Below are 11,226 nucleotides of genomic sequence, written 5' to 3'. Positions count from 1 at the left end.
TCTGTGTCTCTGTGTCGTCGTCGTGGTCTTCTACTGCTAAATCAAATGGAATAGTTAAGTTTACGTTATAACAATGTTTACCCAGGGACAGTGCACATTAATCAACATGTTCAGTTTTCACATCAATGTAAATGTGCCAGAGTTAGCTAACGAGCTAGTTTCCATCTGTAGTCCCTGCCTGCCATGTCTTCATGGTGTGGGAGGAAACCAGAGTACCAGGAGGAAACTCAGCCCCCTGCTGGGGTTCGAACCCGGGACCTTCTTGCTGTGAGGCAGCAGTGCTAACGCACCACTGTGCCGCCCTAATAATACATGTTTGAGAGTGCGCTATGTCATGAATGTGTAAGGTTACCAACCTACCATGAGCAGGGCTGCATCAGACTGCAGGCTAAAGTGGACAGATTTCTTTGCTCATATATGACTCGGATCTGATCAGTGTGAGCAGCACAAATCGCATGGAATCTGATCTGCTCAATTCTGATTTGGGACGCTTTCATAATGTGGTCCTAAATCGGATACAGGTCTGGTTTTCTGCAATCCGACCTCTGTCTCTAAACAGTCGTGATTTTTCAATCAATCAAATCCTTTATTTAACCAGATAAGCATCATTGAGATTAAAATCTCTTTTTCAAGAGCGATCTGGCCAAGCAAGGCAGCAGAAAGTTTCAACATAAAAAAGAACATCACAATAAAATACAGATAAAACATTTACATCAAGCTCCAATTTCAGGCAAGTTATCAAACAGGCAAATGATCAAACACAGTTGCACTGACCAAGGGAACTGAGTTCGTAGGATTTTAAAATGGCTTTGAATTCTCCGAGGGTGACCAGTCCTGGTAATTTTAGGTCCTCCTGTATCTTGTTCCAAGATGAAGGAGCAGCATATTTAAAAGCCCTTTTTCCCAATTCAGTTCTCATATGGGGAACTTCCAGTGTTAGAACAGCTTGAGAACGAAGGGCATACTTATATTGCTTTGTGCACAGAAGCACACTTAGGTACGAGGGAACCAGTTTAAGCAGAGCTTTGTGCACCAGAGAGAGCCATCGAGAAAATCGCCGTATTTGTAGAGATGGATAACTTGCAATGGTATATAGGGTGCAATGGTGCACTCGATTTCCACATCCCGTGACAAAGCGTAAGGCAGAATGGTACACAGTATCAAGCTTTCTAAGGTACTGATCAGGTGCATACATATAGAGTAAGTCACCATAATCGAGTAGTGGTAAGAAGGTGGTCGAGATCAGGTGACTTCTCACTTTAAGTGAAAAACAGGACCCGTTTCTGAAAAAGAAGCCGAGTTTAAGCTTCAGCTTTGACACAAGTTTGTCTATGTGAGATTTAAACGTAAGGTTCTCGTCCACTGTAATGCCTAGATATTTGTAGGAAGCAACCCTTTCGATGTCAGTCCCTCCAGCAGTAACAAGTGTGGGAAGATCAGCTGGGAGTCTCTTCCCATTTGAGAAGAGCATAAACTTTGATTTGCCAGCATTTAACACTAGCTTAAGCTGGGTAAGATGTGACTGAACAATGTCAAAGGCAGATTGCAAGAACTCCATCGTTTGCACAACACTGGGAGATGAGCAATAAATTACTGTGTCATCAGCATAGAAATGGTAAGCAGCATTAGACAGGTTGATACAAAGATCATTTACATATATGGAGAAGAGTAGATGTCCCAGTACGGAACCTTGTGGTACACCCTTAAGTACAGGGAGGAAAGATGATGATAAACCAGCAGACTGTACACACTGTGATCTATCCGTCAGGTAATTTGAAAACCACTCTACAGCCTGTCTAGATAAACCAATTTTATGTAGACACTTCGATAAAATGGCATGGTCAACCGTATCAAAGGCTTTGGATAAGTCTAGGAACAGAGCTGCACAGTATTTATTGGAATCCAGTGATTCAATGACATCATTGACTACTTTAAGAGTAGCAGTGATCGTGCTGTGCTTCTTTCTGAAACCTGACTGGTTCTTGGAAAGCAGGCCATGTGAGTCTAAGAAATCTTTTAGCTGCTCACTTATTAGTTTCTCAAGGACTTTGGCTAAAACACACAACTTTGAGATTGGTCTGTAATTGTTAAGGGATGAGGGAACACCCCCTTTCAACAGGGGGAGGATGTGGGCTGATGACTAATGGAATCTCATTGCTTTCGATGGTGAGATTAAAAATGTAAGTTAAAGGTTCTGCAATAAAATCAGCAGCTGCCTTGAGAAAATGAGGCTCCAACTTATCCGGACCTGCAGATTTGTCGGAGTTGAGCTTCTTTAGGGCCCTATGGACCTCAACCACCTCAAAAGGAGATCAATTGAAGGGTTCAGTTTCTGAGTTTGAGGGGGGTGACATAAGGGGCCCCTGCTGTTCAGAGTCTGATGGCTGTAGTGACTCAAACAAGGATCCTGATGAAATAAAATGTTTGTTAAAAGAATTAAGAATGGTTAATTTATCAGTCACAGTACAGGACTCAGTTTCTATGCTGAGTGGCAATTCATTTGTGATGTCACTCCCATAAGTGGTCTTGATAACCTTCCAAAATTGTTTGGGGTCCTTTAGGTTACAGGTAGTTTTAGCCAAGTAGTACTCAGATTTAGCCTTCTGAATACGGGAAGTAAACTGGTTTCTGAGCTGTCTAAATGTCAGTCAGTCGGTGTCCGACTTGGAGCTCCTGGCCTTAGACCAGGCTACATCCCTTTCTCTCAACAGATTGGACAGCTCAGGGGAAAACCAGTTTTACGTCACTCTAGATTGACATTTTTCACCATTTGTACGTCCCATCTTCTTAATTTGCAGGTGTGGTTTTGTTCACGAGTGTTGCCAGTTCAAACTGGAATCTGATATTTGCCACATAAAAAAAAAATTATAATCATGTGAACAGCCAAATACAAAATCTGATCTGAGCAATAAATGAGAATTGAGCACTAACGCGTGCAGCAACGCAGAATGTGTAATGTTACCACCTTCCATGAGTGTCCGAATCGGTAATGTTTGTTTGAATGGTATCTTCAATCGGGGATTGTATTGGGGGGGAAATATTTCACAAAAAGGTATTTGCAAGGTAGCCAGATGACTTTGAAAAAGATTTAAAAGAACACGCCAACATTTTGGGAAATTATATCACTGTATTCTCCAGAGAGGGACTGCATGTATTTTTTTCTGGTTTCGTATTGTTCCCGTCTTTTTTGTTTCATATCATATCAAGATGGATACCAGTTTCCTCTCTGTGCGTTCAGTAGAAAGCTATCTGGCTGCATGTTAGCCTAGCTTAGCACAATGAATGGAAGCGGACATGACCAGTTATCCTTCGGGGGAGGTGTTAGTTGGACAATGCCTGGGCTAACCGGTCATGTCCGCTTCCATTCATTGTGCTAAGCTAGGCTAACGTGCAGCCAGGCTTTCTACTGAACGCACAGAGAGGAAACTGGTATCTATCTTCTTGTCTCGCTCTGGAGAAGACTGTAAGCTACTTCACCAAAATGTTGTCGTGTTCCTTTAACTAGCCTATAGACTAGTTGATCATTATTTTTTTATATTTTTTAATAAACTTCAATATTGGGTTTAGGAACGTCATTCAGCCATATATATATATTGATATTAATTATGATTAAAATATCCAGTAATATTTTTGGAAGTTTATTATCTGGTCAACTGCACAATCCAGTGTATCTCCTTTCTGTGTGTTTGGAGGTGAGTGAGTCATGTCGAGGGGAAACCTGCAAAACGGATCGTATTGATTCCAACAGAGGAAACGTACAAGATGTGTGATTATTTTGTGTGGCAGTATTTCCCTCCACTCTTACACAGAATATAAGTACTTTATTAATCCTGGGGGAAATTCAGCACTACAGATTGCTCACAATAAACATTTAGGTAGTCAAATATAAGAATACACAGTATTACATTTAAGTCACATATACATTCTAAAATATGTATATAAAGTCCAAAGATTTACAGGATGTACACTGATGTATACAGTCCGGTGCACAAAAAAAACGCAAAGAAATCGCATTGATAAATAGACGATAGACTGTTTCAAAGTCACAAGTTCTAGAAGGACCCACGTTAGCTTCCTGTTGCAATGTTTGCTGATGCAATAGTTGACAGGAAATACACTTGGATCCACACTGTTCCCTAGCAACAGAATTACAGTGAATTGTGGGGAAAATAACTCCTTTTACTTGTGGTTTGCTCCGTATGTCTATAATAACACGTCATCTGTTTGACAGTGCAAGTCACTTATTGAAAAGATAGTTTCAGTTCAAATTAATTCCTTTCTTGAAAAAAACAACATCTTAGAAGAATTTCAATCGGGATTCAGAAAATATAGCACTGCAACTGCCCTCACCAAAATAATCAGTGACCTCAGACTAAACTCTGACGAGAATAAGGTCTCCATCCTTATCCTGCTAGATCTCAGTGCAGCATTCGATACAATCGATCACGATATTCTAATCGATCGTCTTGAAAACCTTGTTGGTTTCTCAGAACGTGCTAAGCTGGTTTAAAACATACATCAGAGGGAGGAAATTATGTTAAACTAGGAGGCCGGCCACATAGGGGGCGACAGTGGCTCGGGAGGTAGAGCAGTCGTCTGGCAATCCGGAGGTTCCCGTTTCGATTCCCGCTCCTCCCGGGCAGCGTGTCGATGTGTCCTTGAGCAAGACACTTAACCCCTAATTGCTCCCGATGAGCAGGTTGGCACCTTGCATGGTTGCCTCCGGCGTCGGTGTGTGTGAGTGAATGGGTAAAAAAATGTGAGTAACAAATTGTAAAGCGCTTTGGATAAAAGCGCTATATAAAAAAAGCAGCCATTTACCATTTACCACATGAGATATATGACAACAACTATGGAGTTGCACAAGGGAGTTGCTTAGGTCCTTTACTCTTCTCCCTTTACATGTTACCGCTGGGTGATATCGTCGGAGAACACAATGTAGGTTTCCATAGCTATACGGATGATACACAACTATACATATCTGCTGAACCAAAGGATACAGCTATTAACTCCATTACAGACTGCTTATTGGCAATAAATAAATGGATGAGTAAGAACTTCCTGAAACTAAACGAGAACAAAACTGAAATTCTAATTATTGGCCGCAAAACAAAAAAAGAACCTGGGAGGACTAACCCCAGTTGGATCAAATCTGAGGTCACAAGTCTCTGCGTTAACGTAGGTTCAGAACTGAACTTCATTCTCATATTAACAAAGTGACCAAAACATTGTTTTTCCATCTCAGAAATATAGCAAAAGTATGACCATTTATTAATCAAAACGATGCTGAGAAGCTAATTCATGCATTCATATCTAGCCGGTTAGACTACTGTAATGCACTTTTCACAGGTCTCCCTAAGAAAACCACAGAGAGGCTTCAGCTAATCCAAAACTCTGCAGCCCGACTCAGACTGCTAACTAGAACCAAAAGGAGAGAGCACATTAGTCCAGTCTTAGCTGCTTTACACTGGCTTCCTGTAACATTTAGAATTGACTTCAAGGTCCTTCTCCTTACATACAAAGCGCTAAATGGACAGGGACCTAGCTACATCGCCAACACTCTAATAAATTACAGGTCAGCAAGAACACTGCGATCATCAGCTGCCCCAAAACTATGGAACAAACTGCCCAAAAACATCAGGGAAGCCAACTCGCTAGACATCTTCAAAAGACAGCTTAAAACCTATCTCTTTGCTCAGGCATTTAAATGAAACATCAGGGACATCCTGACACAAATTGTACTTTACCTGCACTTTTCTTACCCTGCCTACTTTTATACACTTCCTATCAAATTCATGTGTTGGTTCTATGCTAATTTTATCTCACTACCTCCTATGCACTAAGAACTGCAACTTTTGTATGAAAAGTGCTATACAAATAAAGTTATTATTATTACTTATCACTTATCGTTAGAGCGGAAAATCAGATCTGTGGAGAAAAAAAACTTTGCTTTTAGTCCTCTGTAAATGACCGTATAACTACTACTACTACAGGCTCTGCCAACCTTCCATGAGAGCAGGTTCCCTGATATGAATATAGGATCTCTTGTGGTTTTCTGTCTCCCTGAAGAAGAAACGTTCATTACTGAGCATTACTATTGTGAAATACGCAAAATCTGCATGTGTTTAGGTCACAGAAATGTTCAGAGGTCCAGGTACTGTATGGACAGCTATCTTGCCATGTATGACAGACAGTATTTATACATGTTAAACAAAACAAACAACAAAAAAAAGTTAATGCCAGGGGATCAGAACAGTAACAGAAATCATCAATTATGTAATGTACTGTTTTATTTCATTTTCACAAATTAAAAAGGAAGGTTTATGATCATTAAACACTTGGTAGGGCATTATTGTAAGAGGGACACCTGCTGTACGCAGTCAGTCCAATCTGTAGCGCCATCTACCGGAGACATCTCGCACTACATCCTTTGTTTGGCCCGCCTCACCCCCCCCCCACACACAATCAAACCGCTCTTCCTGGTTCCTGACAAGGTAACTATACGATAAGGAAGGGTCACCACGTCACTAGCGCGTGGAAACTTTCATATCTCCTCGTTTATGACCCGTCATGTAAACAGACATGAGTTTATTACCTCCGATGTCAGAATCATCATCTGCAATTTGTTGCACTGTCAACTAAGTTAGCTAACGTCAGATAGCTTGTATATTTAAGTTAGTATTTTAATATAGGTTTAATAGAACCAGAGCTTAAATATCCCCAGGCCATGAATGAATTAATGGATGAAAACTTTATTAACAGATTGCAGAATGAGTACAATACAGTACGGCTCAATACACACAATTGTTAAGGGATGCAGATCAGAGAAATACTTTCGTCTTGTTTACAACATCGGAGGATTTGGCCGGCAGGTGGAGCAATTCTGTTTTGCTTAGGTTCAGTTTGAGGTGGTTGGTCGTCATCCAGGCGGAGATGTCAGACAGACAGGCCGAGATCCGCTCAGAGACGTGGATATCTGAGGGAGGGAAGGAGAGGAAGAGTTGAGTATCGTCGGCATAACAGTGGTAGGAGAAGCCATGAGACGTGATAATGTTACCCAGTGATTTAGTGTAGAGGGAGAAGAGAAGGGGTCCTAAAACCGAGCCCTGGGGGACACCCGTCCGCAGGGGGCGGGTGGCCGACAGGGTCCCTCTCCATGACACTTGGTAGTAGTTAACCCTTTCACTGCCACGCGACAAATAGTTAACCCTTTCACTGCCACACTAGATACAGTTAACCCTTTCACTGCCACATGACAAAAGGTTAACCCTTTCACTACCACACTTACATACAGTTAACCCTTTCACTGCCACGTGACAAACGGTTAACCCTTTCACTACCACACTAGATACAGTTAACCCTTTCACTGCTACACGACAAATGGTTAACCCTTTCACTACCACACTACATACAGTTAACCCTTTCACTGCCACGCGACAAAAGGTTAACCCTTTCACTACCACACACTACATACAGTTAACCCTTTCACTGCCACACGACAAAAGGTTAACCCTTTCACTACCACACACTACATACAGTTAACCCTTTCACTGCCACACGACAAAAGGTTAACCCTTTCACTACCACACTACATACAGTTAACGGTTAACCCTTTCACTGCCACGTGACAAAAGGTTAACCCTTTCACTATCACTCTACCGAAGGTTAACCCTTTCACTGCGACACAACAGCATTTCATATAAAAGTATTCTGTATTTTTTTGTATGACAATGACAACTAATAAAGAAACTTGAAACTTGAAAAACTTGGCACCAAAGTCTGACGTCACCAAGCAGAGCACTGGTAATTGTGACGCGGTGACCCTTCCTTCCCGTTATCGTGCCCGTGGTGGTTTCTTGAAGTGGACGTCAAGGAGAACAAGACGAAGAAGAAGAAGAAGACTGTAGCTGCCAGCCAGACTCTAATCATCTAAAACTAAAAGTTTATCCGGACACCAGAGGATGCCGCCGAGGACAAGAAGAACACACTAGTTATTGATTAATTAAAGTTATCAGATGGTGTCGCTTTTACACCTGGTTTGACAAAATGACAGACGGACGATAATAACAAGTTTGGAGCCGCTGTCTGAAGAACTGAAACATGTTAGCTGTTAGCTGTTAGCTGCTAGCTGTTAGCATCACATCCAGACCGTGTCTCCTGACCTGGGCTTGTCAGGCGTGTTGTATAGAGTTGGGTTGAAGGAGTCCAACGAGCCCCTACACGGTCGACAAGATGGAGAGCAAAGACAAGGTGCAGATGAGGATCCACCCACGCAGGTAACGTTGTTGTGATGCTAACTAACCATTTATTATCACCAGATGAAAACAGCTTAGTTCAGAAGTGACAGTTGACATTTCATGAACTTGACCCCCAACGTTGCCTAGTAGCTGCCCACCACCACAGGCTTTAGCTTATATATCTAATGACAGAATGAATGAAAACTTTATTTAACAGATTGCAGAATGGGTACAATACAGTACGGCTCAATACACACAATTGTTAAGGGGATGCAGACCAGAGAAAGACTTTCGTCTTGTTTACATTCAGGCGTTTCTCCGAACACGTCCTAAAAGCTAACTTTACGACTATGTACAGTTTCTTCCCCATCAAATGTATATACTCTATTTTTTTTAGACTCTTCTTGTATCACAAACTACTGTATTTGTAGATCTGGTATGTCATAATTAATGTATAGATGTAGCAGTATTGTCTATCTGTATGTCATAAATGTTATGATGAATTGGAAATGGGGGACCCTGATGTAAACAAGACAAACGTCTTTCTCTGGTCTGCATCCCCTTAGTTAACAATTGTGTGTATTGAGCCGTACTGTACTGTACTGTACCCATTCTGCAATCTGTTAATAACATGTTCAATCAATCACTAACCTTAGCTCATTGGAGCTTCATTGCATATTGACAACAAACGCCAGTAGTATGCATGCATGATCATAATAATACTCATAACTAAGTGAATGAATGAATGAATGAATGAAAACTTTATTTAACAGATTGCAGAATGGGTACAATACAGTACGGCTCAATACACACAATTGTTAAGGGGATGCAGACCAGAGAAAGACGTTTGTCTTGTTTCCATCAGGGTCCCCCATTTTCAATTCATAGTCATTTATGACATACACAACATGCATGACATTTATGGCATAGGGACATATAGGTATTTAGTACTGATACATTTGTGACATAAACGGTATTCAAATATACAGTACTGTTACCCCTAGATCCTGACAGAGTATATACATATGATGGGGAGGGGACTGTACATTAGGATGGGGTGGGTGGGTGGGAGGGAAATATACATACGGCTGGGAGAGGGAATATATACATGCGGTGGGGAGGAGACTGTCTATTAGGAGGGGGTGGGGGGTTTTGGGCATTTACGGTGGCCAGTTTCGAATTGCAGCCTCCCGTAGGTGCTCTTTAAGAGCGGTTTTGAATGTGGGTAGGGATTCACATGCCTTTACAGCTTTGGGTAGGGCGTTCCACATTGATGTGGCATAATTGCGAAACGTGTTTAGTACCTTGTTTGAGCCGAATCTGTGTTTAACATGATTTGTTGAGCTTCCTCTGGTGTAGTGGTTGTGGTATTCCCTGACCTTTGGGAAGTATTTTGACATGTACATGGGTACCTTAGTCGTATAGTGTATCTTGTAGACCAGGCCCATTGCAAGTTGCTGTACTCTGTCGTCTACTCTAAGCCATGATCCTAGGTTGTCAAAGTGGGCAGGGGTGAGGTGGGTTCTGGGGTTCAGGTCAAGCAGTAGTCTGACCAGTTTGTTTTGTGATGTTTGTAATTTTGTTTTAAGCGCCTTTGAGGTGCTTTGGTACTAAGTCATAACTACGTCCCTACCCTAGCTCAAACGATAGTCTACCTATATAATTCTCATGATAATAATAATGCTGTATATACCGTATACATAATGTATTCTTATAATATATATATATATCCACATCTGTCTGTATATACATTACATTTTACATATTTGTATCCCTTACCTACTATTACTAGTTAAGCTGTTGGCCAGTATGCCTTAGTTACTACCATAATGTCTTTATACCTAACTTATATCACTGTACATAATACAAGTAAGTACATACATCTGATTAGCACTAATTCATATATTTGATATCCAGTTTCATCACCTGTACATTGTATATTACTATTGCACTTTACTTCACATTTGCACTCTTGGTCGGACGCCAAACGTCTTTTCGGTGAACTGTACTTGTGCTGTATGATGACAATAAATCTAAATCTAAATACATCACATTATGGGATACTTTACACTGGAGTCTTGGCTTGATTCCTGGAGCATGTTGCATTTAAGTGTGTGTGTGTGTGTGTGTGTGTGTGTGTGTGTGTGTGTCCTGAGTCAATGCTGTTAGTTTGATCTCTCTAGCAGATCACCGTGGCTTCAGTCCAAGGCTCTAAGCTTCGCTTCTCACCACCAGTAAATCCACCATTGATCCCATTTAATACCCCGTGACCTGCTCGTCTGTGAACTAGGATCATCCTTTATAAGAGTTGGGGGGCGGGGGGGGGGGGGGGGGGGGGATCACCAGTGGGGTTACTATGAAGAATGACACGAGAGCGAGAGAGAGAGCCAGAAAATAATAGCTTTTAGCCTGGATTTATACTTGTGACATTGTGAATATACTACCATGCTGCCCGTCCCGAGGGAGATGAAGATGAGCTGCCAGCTGAGTGGCACGTGACCCGCCGCCACCCGACAGGACTTCAGGGTGGTGTGAGAGAGACAGGACTGCAGGACGGTGTGAGAGAGACAGGACTGCAGGACGGTGTGAGAGAGACAGGACTTCAGGACGGTGTGAGAGAGACAGGACTTCAGGACGGTGTGAGAGAGACAGGACTTCAGGACGGTGTGAGAGAGACAGGACTGCAGGACGGTGTGAGAGAGACAGGACTGCAGGACGGTGTGAGAGAGACAGGACTTCAGGACGGTGTGAGAGAGACAGGACTGCAGGACGGTGTGAGAGAGAGACAGGACTTCAGGACGGTGTGAGAGAGACAGGACTGCAGGACGGTGTGTGAGAGAGACAGGACTGCAGGACGGTGTGAGAGAGACAGGACTTCAGGACGGTGTGAGAGAGACAGGACATCAGGACGGTGTGAGAGAGAGACAGGACTGCAGGACGGTGTGAGAGAGACAGGACTTCAGGACGGTGTGAGAGAGACAGGACTTCA

At 42.3% G+C, this 11,226-nt stretch overlaps 1 protein-coding gene across 1 annotated transcript in view; it reads left to right on the top strand.

Annotated features, from left to right (window-relative positions):
- The first annotated feature begins 7,901 nt into the window (after positions 1-7,901).
- The window catches only part of LOC311231220 (serine/threonine-protein kinase 4-like), a 93,775-nt gene continuing 90,450 nt past the window's right edge, over positions 7,902-11,226 (top strand). Inside the window, exon 1 of the mRNA XM_084317763.1 lies at positions 7,902-8,276. Coding sequence (XP_084173889.1) covers positions 8,233-8,276 — 44 coding nt within the window. The 5' untranslated portion in view covers positions 7,902-8,232. The remainder of the gene's footprint in view (positions 8,277-11,226) is intronic.

Source organism: Notolepis coatsorum (genome assembly GCF_963971535.1).
Source record: "Notolepis coatsorum genome assembly, chromosome: 6".
NCBI classification, from domain to species: domain Eukaryota; kingdom Metazoa; phylum Chordata; class Actinopteri; order Aulopiformes; family Paralepididae; genus Notolepis; species Notolepis coatsorum.
This window is presented reverse-complemented; position numbering and strand designations above follow the sequence as displayed.